General features: G+C 46.6%; 1 protein-coding gene across 2 annotated transcripts in view; it reads right to left on the reverse strand.

Annotated features, from left to right (window-relative positions):
* The window catches only part of tonsl (tonsoku-like, DNA repair protein), a 33,645-nt gene that overhangs the window by 10,775 nt on the left and 3,835 nt on the right, over nt 1-19,035 (reverse strand). For both annotated transcript variants that reach the window (XM_021584443.2, XM_021584442.2), the window contains exons 5-23: nt 18,493-18,622; nt 17,928-18,099; nt 17,479-17,593; nt 17,180-17,328; nt 15,298-15,450; nt 15,000-15,125; nt 14,608-14,806; nt 14,351-14,397; nt 14,114-14,203; nt 10,473-10,545; nt 7,304-7,467; nt 7,058-7,181; nt 5,929-6,170; nt 5,266-5,740; nt 4,887-5,071; nt 4,322-4,416; nt 3,732-3,888; nt 1,001-1,079; nt 378-685 (exon numbers count right to left, since the gene is read on the reverse strand). In XM_021584443.2, coding sequence (XP_021440118.2) covers nt 378-685; nt 1,001-1,079; nt 3,732-3,888; nt 4,322-4,416; nt 4,887-5,071; nt 5,266-5,740; nt 5,929-6,170; nt 7,058-7,181; nt 7,304-7,467; nt 10,473-10,545; nt 14,114-14,203; nt 14,351-14,397; nt 14,608-14,806; nt 15,000-15,125; nt 15,298-15,450; nt 17,180-17,328; nt 17,479-17,593; nt 17,928-18,099; nt 18,493-18,622 — 3,083 coding nt within the window. The remainder of the gene's footprint in view (nt 1-377; nt 686-1,000; nt 1,080-3,731; nt 3,889-4,321; nt 4,417-4,886; nt 5,072-5,265; nt 5,741-5,928; nt 6,171-7,057; nt 7,182-7,303; nt 7,468-10,472; nt 10,546-14,113; nt 14,204-14,350; nt 14,398-14,607; nt 14,807-14,999; nt 15,126-15,297; nt 15,451-17,179; nt 17,329-17,478; nt 17,594-17,927; nt 18,100-18,492; nt 18,623-19,035) is intronic.

Here is a 19,035-nt window from a genome sequence, read left to right on the forward strand (position 1 = left end):
GTCTATTGGTAAATAGCCCACCCATTTTCACCTACCTCATCCCCATACTGTTTTTATTTATTTATTTTTCTGCTCTTTTGCACACCAATATCTCTACCTGTACATGACCATCTGATCATTTATCACTCCAGTGTTAATCTGCAAAATATTAATTATTCGCCTACCTCATGCCTTTTGCACACATTGTATATAGACTCCCCCTTTGTTTTCTACTGTGTTATTGACTTGTTAATTGTTTACTCCATGTGTAACTCTGTGTTGTCTGCTCATACTGCTATGCTTTATCTTGGCCAGGTCGCAGTTGCAAATGAGAACTTGTTCTCAACTAGCCTACCTGGTTAAATAAAGGTGAAATAAAATAAAATAAAAAAAGTTACCGGGAAAGCAGGTTGAGTCTGCCCTTCCAAGGCGTTTGCCGCCTTCTTAAGCCCCTCCCCCGTGATGTGATTGGAGGACACATCCAGATGGCGGAGCCGGGGCATGGTGACGGCAGTGGCGACCAACTCAGGGAAGAGGTCATCGTGTAGACGGTTGCCAGACAGCTGTAGCTGGGTGAGGCTGGCCTGCAGTTTGAGGGCACGGAGGAGAGGGGAGAGGGAGGAGGAGGGCAGGCTGAGGCCACACACTGACACAGAGGGACTGCCGTCCTGCACCTCACACAGACGAGCCACACGCTTGTTCTCCTCTAGAGACAACACACACACACGCACACAGAAACACATGGCATGGATTAACAATGCACTTCAGGTATTCAAATACCAGTAATTTAGGGATACACGCTCAAAACTGTGAATTCTGTTATTCACCGATGAACTGGGTGTTGATTAAGGGAGCCCCACGCACCTCTCTTATTCAGAGGAGTTGGGTTAAATGCGGAAGACACATTTAGGTTGAATGCATTAAATTGCGCAACGGACTAGGTTCCCCCTTTCCTTCCCATATTCGCACATTTCCGCGGCAGGAAATTAACCAGAGAGGTATCAGTTGTTCACATACTCACCCACTGCCATGCTGCGACAGGCCTTCTTGTAGCGCTCAGGAAGAGGGGGGAGGTCCCACGAACACACCTCAGCCACGACCTGCAGTGGACATAATCATCAGATTACACATTTGTGTTTCTAATATTGCAATCTTTCACATCACCATTTAAAACGGAGGTGGCACTGTTCCAGATGATCAACACAAGTAACAGAATTTGCCATCACAGTCCTACTTATGCCTTTTTCAAGGTAGGAGTTTCTTCTACCGACAGATCTAGGATCAGATTACCCTATCCTCACTCTTAAATGTTAACCATTAGACTGAGGGATTAAATACAATCTGATCCTGTGTCAGTGGTTAAAAAGGTCCAATGCAGCAGTTATCATCTCAATATCAAATCATTTCTGGGTAACAATTAGGTACCTCCGTGTGATTGTTTACGATAAAAATGGTCAAAAAGGTACAAAAATAGATTCTTAGCAACAAAAATGTTGCTAGGAATGTCGGAGTGGGCAGGGGAAAATTAGCTGTTATTGGCAGAGAAGCACCAGTGACTCTGTCTATAAAAAAAAAGTGGTCAGATGAAGCAGATGCTAAACTACAGGACGGTTTTGCTAGTACAGACTGGAATATGTTCCGGGATTCTTCCGATGGCATTGAGGAGTACACCACATCAGTCACTGGCTTCATCAATAAGTGCATCGAGGACATCGTCCCCACAGTGACCGTACGTACATACCGCAACCAGAAGCCATGGATTACAGGCAACATTCGCACTGAGCTAAAGGGTAGAGCTGCTGCTTTCAAGGAGCGGGACTCTAACCCGGAAGCCTATAAGAAATCCCGCTATGCCCTCCGACAAACCATCAAATAGGCAAAGTGTCAATACAGGACTAAGATTGAGTCCTACTACACCGGCTCCGACGCTAGTCGGATGTGGCAGGGCTTGCAAACGATTACAGACTACAAAAGGGAAGCACAGCCGAGAGCTGCCCAGTGATACGAACCTACCAGATGAGCTAAATTACTTCGATGCTCGCTTCGATTCAAATAACACTGAAATATGCATGAGAGCATCACCTGTTCCGGACGACTGTGTGATCACACTCATATGAGTTAAGAGCTTTAAACAGGTGAACAATTCACAAGGCTGCAGACCCAGAGGGATTACCAGGACGTGTACTCCGAGCATGCACTGACCAACTGGCAAGTGTCTTCACTGACATTTTCAACCTCTCCCTGACTGAGTCCGTAATACCAACATGTTTCAAGCAGACCACCAGAGTCCCTGTGCCCAAGAACACTAAGGTAACCTGCCTAAATGACTACCGACCTGTTGTACTCACTTCTGTAGCCATGAAATGCTTTGAAAGGCTGGTCATGGCTCACATCAACACCATTTTCCCAGAAACCCTAGACCCACTCCAATGTGCATACCGCACCAACAGATACACAGATGATACAATCTCTATAGCACTCCATACAGCCCTTTCCCACTTGGACAAAAGGAACACCTATATGAGAATGCTGTTCATTGAATACAGCTCAGCGTTCAACACCACAGTGCCCTCAAAGCTCATCACTAAGCTAAGGACCCTGGGACTAAACACCTCCCTCTGCAACTGGCCGCCCCCAGGTGTTAAGGGTAGGTAACAACACATCTGCCACACTGATCCTCAACACGGGGTCCCCTCAGGGGTGAGGGCGCAGTCCCCTCCTGTACTCCTTGTTCACTCATGACTGCGTGGCCAGGCACAACTCCAACACCATCATTAAGTTTGCCGATGACAACAGTGGTAGGCCTGATCACCGACAATGATGAGACAGCCTATAGGGACGAGATCAGAGACCTGGCAGTGTGGTGTCAGGACAACAACCTCTCCCTCAACGTGATCAAGATAAAGGAGATGATTGAGGACTACAGGATAAGAAGGACCGAGCACGCCCCCATGGGCTGTAGTGAAGCAGGTTGAGAGCTTCAAGTTCCTTGGCATCCACATAACCAACAAACTAACATGTCCAAGCACACCAAGACAGTCGTGAAGATGGCACGACAAAATCTATTCCTCCTCAGGAGACTGAAAATATTTGGCATGGGTCCTCAGATCCTCAAAAGGTTCTACAGCTGCACCACCGAGAGCATCCTGACGGGTTGAATCACTGCCTGGTATGGCGACTTCTCTGCCTCTGACCGCAAAGCACCACAGAGGGTGCCGGGGCCAAGCTTCCTGCCATCCAGGACCTCTATACCAGGCTGTGTCAGAGGAAGGCCCTAAAAATTGTCAATGACTCCAACCACCTTAGTCAGACTGTTCTCTCTGCTACCGCACGGCAAGCAGTACCGGAGCGCCTAAGTCTTGGTCCAAGAGGCTTCTAAACAGCTTCTACACCCAAGCCATAAGACTCCGGAACAGCTAATCAAATGGCTATCCAGACTATTTGCATTGCTTTGCATTTTCTTAAAACTGCATTGTCGGTTAAGGGCTTGTAAGTAAGCATTTCACTGTAAGGTCTACTACACCTGTTGTATTCAGTGCAGGTGACTAACGTAATTTGATTTGAGAAGTTTGGAACTCTTTCCTATTGGTCTATTAATTAATTTACTCCATCCTACCAAAACAGGCTGACATTTCAGGCGGTCTTTTCAAACAGCTCTTATACACTAAAAGTGCATTATCATTCTCACACAATTATTCCAACCTCCAGTGTTTTATGTGTATTTCCACACTATCGTAAGTGTTTGGCCTCACCTCTTCATTGGTGTGGAGAACAGCCAGTAGCAGGTCTTGGGGAGAGAGCAGAGCGCCCTCTTTCTGCAGCGAAAGGCGTGGCAGGAGGCCACAGGCCTGGTAGTAGCGCTGGGCCGCCTGTTCACATAGCCACGACACCGTGCATGAGTCTGCCTCGCTGGAATACACAGTGACACACACAAACACACACACCCCAGTTACAAAATATTTTCTTCTTCTTGAACTGCACTGTTGGTTAAGGGCGTGTTAGTAAGCATTTCACGGTAAAGTCTACACTTCGGCAAATGTGACAAATAAAGTTTGATTTGATTTTAGTATAGAAGCTGAATCTCAAGCAAGGCCAAAAGGGTCCCCCAAGTGCGGCAGGTAGCCTAGCGGTTAAGATTGACGAAAGGTCACAGATTCGAACCACTGAGCCGACTAAGTGAAAAATCTGCCAGTGCCCTTGAGCAAGGCACTTAACCCCAATTGCTCCTGTAAGTCACTCTGGATAAGAGCGTCTGCTAAATGACAAACATTTCAATTTAAATGTACCACTTTAGACATTCACTCTCTTTCACACATACATGCAGGAAGACAAATACACCAACCTATGTGGTACTGGTATCAGAAACACGTTAGCTTGAACCCTGACCCGCATTCTGATTGGTGCAAGCATTGGCGCAGCGACTGTCTGGTTTGGGACCTGAGGTTGAGAGGCAGAGAAATACAATTTTAGAAACGATAAAAATAGAACTACTAGAACAAAATCCCCATTCAAGTCAATGATCCGTGATGGGTGAACCAGTCTAGTAAAATATATTTCTACGTTACAAACCATGAACTACCCATGAACTGAGTCTGCGACATATCTTTGCAAGTCCGTTCACCTCTTTAGGACCTTCATCTCCCTACTGCCATCCCCGACAGTCCAAAACAGAATCTTGATGAACGATGTTCCGGTAACAGCCTAATATGTCCTGCTACAGTAATGATGTGACTTGACTCTGTCTCTCGCGCTGTGCTTGATGGAGCTTGCTTGTTAAAATTGAACCAATAGAAAAGGTCCAAAAGGGCAAACCCGCCCACCTGGCAGACTAAATCAAACGCTCAAGCTATTTGAAAGATTTGAAAGAGTATTTGAACCCAGGTCGGATTTCACTTGATCTCTCTGACCTGCTGAGTGCTGTAGCGGGTCTGAGGCGGCGTGGAAGCTTGAGGGTCGTCGTCATCAGTTACGGTGGGACTCTGTGCCCTGCTGACCTCTCGGCGGCCCAGCATTACCATGCCGGAGAGCTGAGTCATCTTCACCTGCCGCGGCATGCCGCGCAGAGGGGGACCCCTACTGGAGGACGTTGACACTGCAGGACGAGAGAGAGAGAGAAAGAAAAAAAAAACAGGTTGTGATTCCACTGGCTAATACTGCCCCTTATAGTTCATAGATAGTAACATGGATATGCTTGTGCTCCTCTGTTAGCTTCCATATGGTTTCTACATTGAAGTACAGATATGGGGCTGCTTGCGCGTGCGTGTAATCAGTGCAGCTGCTACACACCTCTGCTAGCCATTTCAGTCGTGGTTGAACGACAGTTCTGACTCCTGGCCCCTGATGACATCATATTCAAGTCCCGCCTTCCATTCTGCTCCTCCCCCACTCTCCTCTTCTTCTTTGGGTGAACATTGCCCATGTCATTCTCCAGCCAATCATCTATCAGATATTCCTCCTCAGGAACAAGTGCTGGCCTGCTATTGGACGACACCGCCGGTGTGCTGCTGAACTGTGGCAGGCTCTGGGAGAGAAGGCGGGTCTTGGCACTGCCTAGGCTGCGAATGGTACTGTGGTACTCCTCCCTGCCAAAGACAGAGGGTACCGCAGACTCTCTCGCTTCAGGAACAGAAGAGCTTGTTTCCTGGCTGGGGGGAACTTCCTGTGGAGCTGGGGCTGCTCGGAAACGTCGGCGTGGTCGGACAGGGCGCAGAGGGCTAACCGCGCCATCCAAGTCACTGTGGTCGGAGGAGCTGCTGTCATCCTGAGAAAGACGGAGATTGTTTGTCAATTGAACAGTGTCTCACTTGCAAATCTGCTTCACAACAGCTAACTTTATGAACGCTGCTCTTGACTGACATTCTATGACAGTCGTAAAGTACTGGGTCATTGAGAATTGGTTTCAAACCTATGACAGACATCTAATTTCCTATGTTCTAAATCAACTAGTACCCCAAAGAGGATGGAGGCCTCTGTCCCTCTGTGTCGTTGTTGGGGCCCCGCTGTGCCGTTGGAGTGCCTCGGTTTGGGGATAGGTGGTACTGCGCTCTCCTTGGGGCTCCTAGTTCTGGGTTGGTTGTTGGTGGACGAATGGTGCCCTCTGGTGGGGATCAGAGGCTCTGAGTTCTCAGCATCAAACAGCTGACTGTCCTGCAGAGCAACAAATGGCTTGGGGGGCGCAGGAGCGGTGGGGACTGTGGTACAGAGAGTGTAGAAAAGTTAAGTGCACAGTGGAATAGTTGACGTCCTTACAGCAACAGGAATGTATGTTGTGGGAGACGCCATATTTTCTGGACATTAATTAAGCAGATTTTAGGCCTCACAAACAGTGTGTGTGTGTGTGTGTGTGTGTGTGTGTGTAAGATGATGAATTCAAATGTACAGAGTATTTTTACACACAACACAAACTAACTGTGACACATTGAATATACAAAATGTACAAACAAACGCCTTATCCACAATATAAAAAAAACTCTGATATGATAAGAACAAATGTTTGAAGCAGAGCATCAGTATCAAATAAGCATGTTACCCATAATAAAAACGAAAAAGCTATGATAGGAAACAGTGGGTGAGAACAAATCATCTGGAGATAGATTTGCCTGGAAGCTAGCAGATTTAGCCTTACGCAGCAGAGCATCAGGGTAGACTTCTCTGTGGCAAACAGTTCCTCTGGCAATCGTTGAAACCTACTTGGTAACGAGGGCACTCAGCATGCCTGTACTGAGGGAGGCTCTGTACCGGGTTTTGTTTTTGGAAATTCATATGTACGGAGTATATTTACACACAACACAACTAACCGTGACACATTGAATATACAACAGGGTTGGGGTCAATTTCATTTGAATTCTAGTCAATTCAGGAAGTGCACTGAAATTCCAATTCTTTTTAACGCTTTTCACTGAGGAACATTTTGAATTTGGTTTACTCTCTGAATTGACTGGAATTTCAATGGAATTGACCCCAACCCAAACAAAGGCCTCATAACCACACAGTTTCATTATATAAACCACTCTACACTGTTCTAGCCTTCTTGTATTGCATAGGCCTACGCCCACTAGAGGAAGTATGTAGGCCTCACCTAACCCTGCTAGGGCCCTCCTCAGCAGTTCCTCTGTGCTGGACAGCTCATGTCTGGCCTCCTGGTCCAGCTCTCTTCTGTACATCCTCTGCCACAGACGCAGGCTGTCCAGGGGTGTCTCACCCTGAGGGGGACACAGACATACATGAGCCACTTGCACAAACACTCACAGGTGCATGCACCCCCCACCCCAAACAAACATGTGCACAGTCCTCCAAAACACACACACACACATCTTGTCCTGACCTTGGCATTGCGGACAGTGACTGAGGCCCCCCTCTCCACCAGTAATCTGGCCGCTTGGAAGTGTCCACAGTTGAGAGCGTCGTGCAGGGGGGTGACGCCCTCACACAGTGACCCCCCTGGGTCGTTAATGTCAGCCCCCCTTTCTAGCAACAGAGCCACCACGTCTGAGAGAGAGAACAGAGAGAGAGAGAAGCAGATGAGGGTTAAAATGCTGATTAAGTCCAGACCTGCCCACCCTGTCCAGCTTTTTAGAGTACCAGACGCGCGCGGCAAATTGGGGTTTCAACTCATGCACCGAATTTGGGTTCTCTCCCCCCCGCAACGCTCGTGCGCGCTCTGTTTGTGAGTCTGATCGCAATTCTAGAATTGTACCAAATCTAGTCTTTAAAAGGTTGGAGTACTTTCTTCTTGACAGCATTCCACTTACACATATGATAATAGTCCCTAACAAGATGTAATGAGAGAGAACACACAAAGGGCCTTTATTCTTAGGAGTTTAAAAAAAAATGTATTAAACAAATAATAACAAAATTATTTGTTTAGGTACAAAATGTACAAACGTCTTATCCACGATGTTAAGAAAAAAAAAAAAACTCTGATATGATAAGAACAAATGTTTGAAGCAGAGCATCAGTATCAAATAAGCATGTTACCCATAATCAAAACGAAAAAGCTATGATAGGAAACAGTGGGTGAGAACAAATCATCTGGAGATAGATTTGCCTGGAAGCTAGCAGATTTAGCCTTACGCAGCAGAGCATCAGGGTAGACTTCTCTGTGGCAAACAGTTCCTCTGGCAATCGTTGAAACCTACTTGGTAACGAGGGCACGTACAGCATGTCTGTACTGAGGGAGGCTCTGTACCGGGTTTTGTTCTTGGAAACGAGACTGAGTATTCGTTCGCAGTCTGAATCGCTGTGGAATATGACCAATATGCCCAGCATCACAGCCGAAAGGTGGGAGTAGATCAGGCTGCCCTCCCCTCTCATTGTGCCGATTTCTCTCCAGGCCTGATCCGTGCGCATGTTGCCCAGACTCCGCTCAAAGGTTGTTGCCTGATAGAGTCGAAACTCATCTTCCACCAGATCAACAGAGGCTCCCCTCGGGAATAACGCAGGGAAAGCCTGCCATGAAAAAGTTGAGGGATGAGAACTTGGTTGTCTGCTTGTTGGCAATGTCAACAACCACTGCATGCTGGAGGAGCACATCTCCAAATGGACATTTCATGTAGTCTACTGCAGAAGAAAATATATTTCTGGCATCTGCATAGGTCTTCAGATCCAGCTTGCCTTGGCCCCCCAAGTTTAGTCTCTATAGTAGAGGAACGCTTGTCACCTCTCAAAACAGGACCAATCACTAGGGCCAGCTCACAAGTCCTTGGCTTTTTAGACACGGTTCCTAATCAACACTAAAACCAAAATCATTTTGAAAACATAAAAACAAATTATCACATCGACACAGACCGCAAACTGGCTACACAAAGCTTAAGTAGGCTACCGCAAAGGGAATCTGGCCGCTGTTCTGTAGGCTACCGTAAAAGGAAAATCTGTCCGCTGTTCAGTAGGCTACCACAAAGGCTATCTGGTCGCTGTTCAGTAGGCTACCGCATAAGGAATCTGGCAGCTGTTCAGTAGGCTACCGCAAAGGGAATCTGACCGCTGTTCAGTAGTCTACCACAAAGGGAATCTGACCGCTGTTCAGTAGTCTACCACAAAGGGAATCTGGCAGCTGTTCAGTAGGCTACCGCAAAGGGAATCTGGCAGCTGTTATGTAGGATACCGCAAAGGGAATCTGGCCCCTGTTCAGTAGGCTACCGCAAAGGGAATCTGGCCCCTGTTCAGTAGGCTACCGCAAAGGGAATCTGGCAGCTGTTCAGTAGGCTACCGCAAAGGGAATCTGACCACTGTTCAGTAGTCTACCACAAAGGGAATCTGACCGCTGTTCAGTAGGCTACCACAAAGGGAATCTGACCACTGTTCAGTAGGCTACCACAAAGGGAATCTGACCACTGTTCAGTAGTCTACCACAAAGGGAATCTGACCGCTGTTCAGTAGGCTACCACAAAGGGAATCTGACCACTGTTCAGTAGTCTACCACAAAGGGAATCTGGCAGCTGTTCAGTAGGCTACCGCAAAGGGAATCTGGCAGCTGTTCAGTAGGCTACCGCAAAGGGAATCTGGCAGCTGTTCAGTAGGCTACCGCAAAGGGAATCTGGCAGCTGTTCAGTAGGCTACCGCAAAGGGAATCTGGCCCCTGTTCAGTAGGCTACCGCAAAGGGAATCTGGCCACTGTTCAGTAGTCTACCACAAAGGGAATCTGACCGCTGTTCAGTAGTCTACCGCAAAGGGAATCTGACCGCTGTTTCAGAGAGTGTCTGCTGTTTCAGCCTATGTAAAGATGCCTATTGGATTTCTTTGCAACGCATAGATCATTACAGATCTTTGAAATTGATTGAAATCTCAAATCTAGTGCAAAGGCACATTAGAAGCATTGCCTCCATCTATAGCTAATACTCATTCATTCTTCATCGCGCCGTCTTCTATACTCCCGACTCCATTTAATGCCAAGATGTTTATATTTATTTTGATTCTACTTTTGTAATGCTTTTTGTGACGTGGATCATAATTACAGTTACAGTCTATCAGGTTGTGTGATCCTTGTAATGTTACGTGGAAAATACAACTACTGGGATGCAGAATTAAACGTATATCACACTCGCACAAACGTGACCAGTTCTTTTTTTGTATTTGCATTTCATTTCTTTCACTAGCAAATGCGAGTGAACTGCTGGCACTTTAGAGCCCACTGAATGTCCATCTTATGTTCGCTAACGTTAGCTTGAAACAATCCGTGTTCACCTTCCCACAACACACGGAGTCGAAAAGGGATTTTGGCCATGTGTTTACGTACAGCTGACAGTCGGCAAACTCAGCATCACAACAAACAGGGGGCAGCTACGTCGAATAACGATGTATTGATCTCCATGTCCGTTGACACAAACCCCTTACATGTCTGTGTGTTGCAGCTCGAGAATCGGGATGTTCGATTTACTCAGTGTATTTTTTTTTATTTATTAAAATGTAAAAATAACATTTCAAAAAACGTGCTAAAATTATTATTATTTTTTTAAATCAGGCCCTATTTATTTCTGCATACTTTTAACTGTTACCTGTGTGTCCGTGGTTGCTGGCCTCGTGGAGAGGAGTCCAGCCACAGTAGTCCCTGGGGTTGACAGGATGACCCTGAGACAAATCAAATCAAATCAAATCAAATTTTATTTGTCACATACACATGGTTAGCAGATGTTAATGCGAGTGTAGCGAAATGCTTGTGCTTCTAGTTCCGACAATGCAGTAATAACAAGTAATCTAACTAACAATTCCAAAACTACTGTCTTGTACACAGTGTAAGGGGATAAAGAATATGTACATAAGGATATATGAATGAGTGATGGTACAGAGCAGCATAGGCAAGGTACAGTAGATGGTATCGGGTACAGTATGTACAAATGAGATGAGTATGTAAACAAAGTGGCATAGTATAGTATAAAGTGGCTAGTGATACATGTATTACATAAGGATACCGTCGATGATATAGAGTACAGTATATACGTATGCATATGAGATGAATAATGTAGGGTAAGTAACATTTATATAAGGTAGCATTGTTTAAAGTGGCTAGTGATATATTTACATCATTTCCCATCAATTCCCATTATTAAAGTGGCTGGAGTTGAGTCAGTGTCAGTGTGTTGGCAGCAGCCACTCAGTGTTAGTGGTGGCTGTTTAACAGTCTGATGGCCTTGAGATAGAAGCTGTTTTTCAGTCTCTCGGTCCCAGCTTTGATGCACCTGTACTGACCTCGCCTTCTGGATGATAGCGGGGTGAACAGGCAGTGGCTCGGGTGGTTGATGTCCTTGATGATCTTTATGGCCTTCCTGTGACATCGGGTGGTGTAGGTGTCCTGGAGGGCAGGTAGTTTGCCCCCGGTGATGCGTTGTGCAGACCTCACTACCCTCTGGAGAGCCTTACGGTTGAGGGCGGTGCAGTTGCCATACCAGGCGGTGATACAGCCCGCCAGGATGCTCTCGATTGTGCATCTGTAGAAGTTTGTGAGTGCTTTTGGTGACAAGCCGAATTTCTTCAGCCTCCTGAGGTTGAAGAGGCGCTGCTGCGCCTTCTTCACGATGCTGTCTGTGTGAGTGGACCAATTCAGTTTGTCTGTGATGTGTATGCCGAGGAACTTAAAACTTGCTACCCTCTCCACTACTGTTCCATCGATGTGGATAGGGGGGTGTTCCCTCTGCTGTTTCCTGAAGTCCACAATCATCTCCTTAGTTTTGTTGACGTTGAGTGTGAGGTTGTTTTCCTGACACCACACTCCGAGGGCCCTCACCTCCTCCCTGTAGGCCGTCTCATCGTTGTTGGTAATCAAGCCTACCACTGTTGTGTCGTCCGCAAACTTGATGATTGAGTTGGAGGCGTGCGTGGCCACGCAGTCGTGGGTGAACAGGGAGTACAGGAGAGGGCTCAGAACGCAACCTTGTGGGGCCCCAGTGTTGAGGATCAGCGGGGAGGAGATGTTGTTGCCTACCCTCACCACCTGGGGGCGGCCCGTCAGGAAGTCCAGTACCCAGTTGCACAGGGCGGGGTCGAGACCCAGGGTCTCGAGCTTGATGACGAGCTTGGAGGGTACTATGGTGTTGAATGCCGAGCTGTAGTCGATGAACAGCATTCTCACATAGGTATTCCTCTTGTCCAGATGGGTTAGGGCAGTGTGCAGTGTGGTTGAGATTGCATCGTCTGTGGACCTATTTGGGCGGTAAGCAAATTGGAGTGGGTCTAGGGTGTCAGGTAGGGTGGAGGTGATATGGTCCTTGACTAGTCTCTCAAAGCACTTCATGATGACGGATGTGAGTGCTACGGGGCGGTAGTCATTTAGCTCAGTTACCTTAGCTTTCTTGGGAACAGGAACAATGGTGGCCCTCTTGAAGCATGTGGGAACAGCAGACTGGTATAGGGATTGATTGAATATGTCCGTAAACACACCGGCCAGCTGGTCTGCGCATGCTCTGAGGGCGCGGCTGGGGATGCCATCTGGGCCTGCAGCCTTGCGAGGGTTAACACGTTTAAATGTCTTACTCACCTCGGCTGCAGTGAAGGAGAGACCGCATGTTTTCGTTGCAGGCCGTGTCAGTGGCACTGTATTGTCCTCAAAGCGGGCAAAAAAGTTATTTAGTCTGCCTGGGAGCAAGACATCCTGGTCCGTGACTGGGCTGGGTTTCTTCCTGTAGTCCGTGATTGACTGTAGACCCTGCCACATGCCTCTTGTGTCTGAGCCGTTGAATTGAGATTCTACTTTGTCTCTGTACTGGCGCTTAGCTTGTTTGATAGCCTTGCGGAGGGAATAGCTGCACTGTTTGTATTCGGTCATGTTACCAGACACCTTGCCCTGATTAAAAGCAGTGGTTCGCGCTTTCAGTTTCACACGAATGCTGCCATCAATCCACGGTTTCTGGTTAGGGAATGTTTTAATCGTTGCTATGGGAACGACATCTTCAACGCACGTTCTAATGAACTCGCACACCGAATCAGCGTATTCGTCAATGTTGTTATCTGACGCAATACGAAACATCTCCCAGTCCACGTGATGGAAGCAGTCTTGGAGTGTGGAGTCAGCTTGGTCGGACCAGCGTTGGACAGACCTCAGCGTGGGAGCCTCTTGTTTTAGTTTCTGTCTGTAGGCAGGGATCAACAAAATGGAGTCGTGGTCAGCTTTTCCGAAAGGGGGGCGGGGCAGGGCCTTATATGCGTCGCGGAAGTTAGAGTAACAATGGTCCAAGGTCTTTCCTCCCCTGGTTGCGCAATCGATATGCTGATAAAATTTGGGGAGTCTTGTTTTCAGATTAGCCTTGTTAAAATCCCCAGCTACAATGAATGCAGCCTCCGGATAAATTGTTTCCAGTTTGCAGAGAGTTAAATAAAGTTCGTTCAGAGCCATCGATGTGTCTGCTTGGGGGGGGATATATACGGCTGTGATTATAATCGAAGAGAATTCTCTTGGTAGATAATGCGGTCTACATTTGATTGTGAGGAATTCTAAATCAGGTGAACAGAAGGATTTGAGTTCCTGTATGTTTCTTTCATCGCACCATGTCACGTTAGTCATAAGGCATACGCCCCCGCCCCTCTTTTTACCAGAAAGATGTTTTTTCCTGTCTGCGCGATGCGTGGAGAAACCTGTTGGCTGCACCGCTTCGGATAGCGTCTCTCCAGTAAGCCACGTTTCCGTGAAGCAAAGAACGTTACAGTCTCTGATGTCCCTCTGGAATGCTACCCTTGCTCGGATTTCATCAACCTTGTTGTCAAGAGACTGGACATTGGCAAGAAGAATGCTAGGGAGTGGTGCGCGCCGTGCCCGTCTCCGGAGTCTGACCAGAAGACCGCCTCGTTTCCCTCTCTTTCGGAGTCGTTTTTTTGGGTCGCTGCATAGGATCCACTCCGTTGTCCTGTTTGTAAGGCAGAACACAGGATCCGCGTCACGAAAAACATATTCTTGGTCGTACTGATGGTGAGTTGATGCTGATCTTATATTCAGTAGTTCTTCTCGACTGTATGTAATGAAACCTAAGATGACCTGGGGTACTAATGTAAGAAATAACACGTAAAAAAACAAAAAACTGCATAGTTTCCTAGGAACGCGAAGCGAGGCGGCCATCTCTGTCGGCGCCGGAAGACATACTGGCTGAATACTACCACAGACAGTACCATGGCCACAAAGTAGTAGGAGTATAAACCCAGTTCCACTCACCTGCTCCACCAGGTACTGGACCTGCTTCAGGTTCCCATCTATACAGGCTCTGTGGAGAGACGTCTCCCCTTTCTCATTCCTCTTGTTCCACTGAAATCCAGGCAGACAGACATGAGTCTCTGCTTCTTTCAGTAATTTGAATGCAGACTGCTTTTTTAAATTTTTTTTTTTATTTTTTATTTTTTATATCCCAAACAAATCAAAAACAAAGCCATCATTGACAAATCTGGCACTTACCCGAGACGGCTTTCTCCTGCCGCTACAGACCATCTTGTCATCGTCCTCTACGGTGAGACAAGAGAAAGACAATTAGCCAGACTAAAATAATCTGCCAAAGCAGTGTCAATTTCCATTGCTTTATTCAGCAACATCCTGTATGCTAAACTAAATGACTGGATGGCTCAAACTGAGGTAAAAAAAAAAGTGTTTATTCCGTCATATGACAGATGCCCGCAGAGGACAAACATCGCGGTGGAGACCGTAGTCTCACTCACCAGAGTCTGAGAACTGGATATCGCTGTCCTCCATGGGTTCACTGTTCTCCATCTCCTCTTCGTCCTCCTCTCCCTCACTCCCCCCCTCAGGACTCCAGCCCTCGGTGGCACACAGCTCCTCTAGCCTGGCCTGCGTGTCATCAGTCTGCGACGAGCCCCCGCGGCTCTGGGCAGCCAGCCACGTCTTCAGCACTCGCCTCTGGTGAAGAGAGCGACAGAAGGAGAAAGAGACCAAGAAAGATAGAAATAAAATCTGCTGTCCGCAGAATAAAATATTTGATCCATACAGGCCGAGTGCTGTTCATTTAACCGAGAGAAAAAAAGAAAAGAAAAGCGATGAGCATATTTCTACGGTGAGCCCAGTCAGAGTGGGCCACTGCAACCTACAGTACCTGTAGTTTGGGTTGGCCAGCCCTCTGTGCACAGCGCAGGGCAGTGTCGTAGCTACAGTCCACATCCTCCACGGTCCTCCCATTCTCCTCCTGGGCTGCTGCGATGTTCAGCCACGTGTTACACTCCTGGCACACACACACACAAAATGACACGAGCATGGATTAAAAGAAGCACAGCCAATGCTAAGATAGAAAAGTTTCCTTTGGTGCATACTATATGACAAGCCGACTAAGAAATCCAACCCCCATTCTGTCCAGCCCCAGGCCTGAGTCCCAGGCACACCCAGGCAGGTCGTACCTCTTTGGGGTTGCCCTGTCTGAGGGCCAGCTCCTGTCTGTAATGTTCCACAGCCTTGTCATGCTGCCTGATGTCTGTGTAGGTGGCCGCCAGGGACACGTGAATGACAGCCAGCTCCCGAGCAGGCTTCCCCAACGCCTCTGCACTGGATAGCTACCAAACAGCGGCGACAGACAAGTGTCATGTCATTGGATAGGTCAAGGTTACACAATAAATACATGGATTGTTCATGCAGCTCACGACACACAAGACTGACAGGTATAGATGGGGCGGGAAGTGGGGATACGTTTGGATGGACGTGTACTCATCCAGGCAAGTGATTTCAATAGTTAAAACCTGTTAGAGCTCTAGGGGCGCTATTTCATTTTTGGATAAAAAACGTTCCCGTTTTAAGCGCGATATTTTGTCACGAAAAGATGCTCGACTATGCATATTCTTGACAGTTTTGGAAAGAAAACACTCTGAAGTTTCAGAATCTGCAAAGATTTTGTCTGTAAGTGCCCCAGAACTCATTCTACAGGCGAAACCAAGATGATGCATCAACCAGGAATTAGCAGAATTTCTGAAGCTCTGTTTTCCATTGTCTCCTTATATGGCTGTGATTGCGCAAGGAATGAGCCTACACTTTCTGTCGTTCGCCCAAGGTCTTAGCAGCATTGTGACGTATTTGTAGGCATATCATTGGAAGATTGACCATAAGAGACTACATTTTCCAAGTGTCCGCCTGGTGTCCTGCGTCGAATTCGGTGCGCAATTGCCAGCTGCTTCTACTTTACCATTTGATTCAGGGGAGAAAGCATGTGTCCAAGAACGATGTATCAATGAAGAGATATGTGAAAAACACCTTGATGATTGATTCTAAACAACGTTTGCCATGTTTTCAGTCGATATTATGGAGTTAATTTGGAAAAAAGTTCGCGTTTTGAGGACTGAATTTTCGGATTTTTTTTGGTAGCCAAATGTGATGTATAAAACGGAGCTATTTCTAATACACAAGGAATCTTTTTGGAAAAACTGAGCATCTGCTATCTAACTGAGAGTATCCTCATTGAAAACATCAGAAGTTCTTCAAAGGTAAATGATTTTATTTGAAGGCTTTTATGTTTTTGTTAATGTTGCGTGCTGGATGCTAACGCTAATGCTAACGCTAAATGCTAACGCTAAATGCTAACGCTAGCTAGCTACTTTTACACAAATGATTGTTTTCCTATGGTTGAGAAGCATATTTTGAAAATCTGAGATGACAGTGTTGTTTACAAAAGGCTAAGCTTGAGAGATGGCATATTTATTTCATTTCATTTGCGATTTTCATAAATAGTTAACGTTGTGTTATGCTAATGAGCTTGCTGATAGATTTACACAATCCTGGATACAGGGGTTTTTTCATAGCTAAACGTGACGCAGAAAACGGAGCGATTTGTCCTAAACAAATAATCTTTCAGGAAAAACTGAACATTTGCTATCTGAGAGTCTCCTCATTGAAAACATCTGAAGTTCTTCAAAGGTAAATGATTTTATTTGAATGCTTTTCTGTTTTTTTGTGTAAATGTTGCCAGCTGAATGCTAATGCTAAATGCTACGTTAGCCATCAATACTGTTACACAAATGCTTGTTTTGCAATGGTTGAGAAGCATATTTTGAAAATCTGAGATGACAGTGTTGTTAACAAAAGGCTAAGCTTGAGAGCTAGCATATTTATTTCATTTCATTTGCGATTTTCATGAATAGTTAACGTTGCGTTATGGTAATGAGCTTGAGTCTGTATTCACGATCCCGGATCCGGGATGGGGAGATCAGAAAGGTTAAACTTTAACAAACAGGAAGTGAAAATGGACACCGGAAGTGGTGACTGTGTGGGGCTAAGTGAGTGTGATGTTTTCACCTGCGTACGGTAGGCGTCCAGGGCTTTGCGGTAGCATCCCACTTTACAATAGAGGTCCCCCAGCTGCTCCGCCAGTCCCACAGCCTCCTGGGAACGCCACTCGTCACCCAGCTCCCCCGCTGCTTCCTCCAGCTGACTGCCCCGAATCGCTACGGCAGTAAGAAAAAACATTGAATCTATGAAAATGACATTTTCCCCCAGACACAGAAAGCCCAGTCCAGGTTGACACGTGTGGCCCAGCTCCACTCTCTCCATCTCTGTGGTTTTAAGAGAAACAAACAAGCCTCTCTCTCTCTCACCTTGTTTGAAGGCCTTCTTCACAGCCTCCCTGTCCACATCCTGCTGGGAGCCCAGAGAGAAGGCCTTCTTCAGGGAACGCCTGGCCGCCACAAAGTCACCCAGGGACAGCTGCACCTACACACACACACAACGTACATAGAGACACATGTAACAGAGGTGATTGAGTGACCACCCTCTCGTGATCACTTGAGAAACCCTGCTCAAGATCTGAAGAGTTGCATTGCGAGTCAATACCCAGGCAATTAATGGGCAGGTGGAGACCCAGGTTCGAACCCTGTCGCATGCTCGAATGCACAGCCAAATGCGCACACACACACACACACACACTAGCTTATACTGTTAATGGGAAGTCAGTTATAACATAAAACTGTACTGCTTTATAACTGACTGAATTAGTGTGTTAATTTAAAATGAAAAATAGAACGCCATGAGAATTTCCACTCCTTACCTTGCCGATGGAGTGGAAGCACTCGCTCTCGCTGAACTTGTCTTTGATCTTGCGGGCACACTCCTTGGCCTGCTCGAGACTGCGCAGGGCATTGGAGTGGTGCCCGTTGCGGAAGTAGATGTTGCCCAGGTTTAAGTTGGCACGGTACAAATCCTCCAGGAGCTGGTTCTTCCTATACAGACAAGGCAGAGGGACACCAACTCACTTAATGGTGAGATATTAGGAAAGGTATTATCTACTGTACAAGGATGCCATGGCTTGAACCTTACTCTAGGTCCTAGTTCAAAGTGTGTTAGACCTAGGTGTATATTTACAGAGTGTGGCATTGTATTGCACTGTACTTCATGTTCGGTCTGCTATTAAATGTGTGGCATTGCAGGTGTATCTGTAGTCTAGCCGATGCCATTGAACAGCACACGTTGGTGTCATGGTGTGCTAACTGTGTTAGCATCCACAAAGCGGTAGGAGAGCTGATCTAGGATCAGAATCCCACCTGTTCATATAATCTTATCAATTATGATGTGAAAGGCCGTGGATACGGGCCCAGGTTGAGGTGAGCTCTTACTCTGCAATGTAGACGCTGAGGCGGATGTATTCACTGCATTGCTTGGGCTCCCCCAGGTGGTCACACACCAGCCCAAGGTTGAGGTACAGGCGAGCCCTCATCTCACTCAGCTCCAGAGCAGCCACGGATCCTGAGGGGGAGAGGAGATGAAGCGTTGTACAGGAGGAAGAGAAAGACGGAAAACCCTTTGGCTTACCTCATGAATAGGCCCAGGGGTTTATCCTGATCAGATCAAGTGTTCAGGAAAAACTCTGTGCCCCAAATATGCCCAAAAATGTGACTTTTCTGTTCACACATGTATTTGCCTCACTTGGATTCATATATAAAAGCCATCCCACAAACACACAGTACCAGTCAAGTTTGGACAAGCCTACTCATTCAAGGGTTTTTCTTTATTTATTTATTTTTACTATTTTCTACATTGTAGAATAATAGTGAAGACATCAAAACTATGAAATAACACATATGGAATCATGTAGCAACCAATAAAGTGTTAAACAAATCCAAATATATTTTAGATTTGAGATTCTTCAAAGTAGCCAC

Source organism: Oncorhynchus mykiss, chromosome 25, assembly GCF_013265735.2.
Source record: "Oncorhynchus mykiss isolate Arlee chromosome 25, USDA_OmykA_1.1, whole genome shotgun sequence".
Taxonomy (NCBI): Eukaryota; Metazoa; Chordata; class Actinopteri; order Salmoniformes; family Salmonidae; genus Oncorhynchus; species Oncorhynchus mykiss.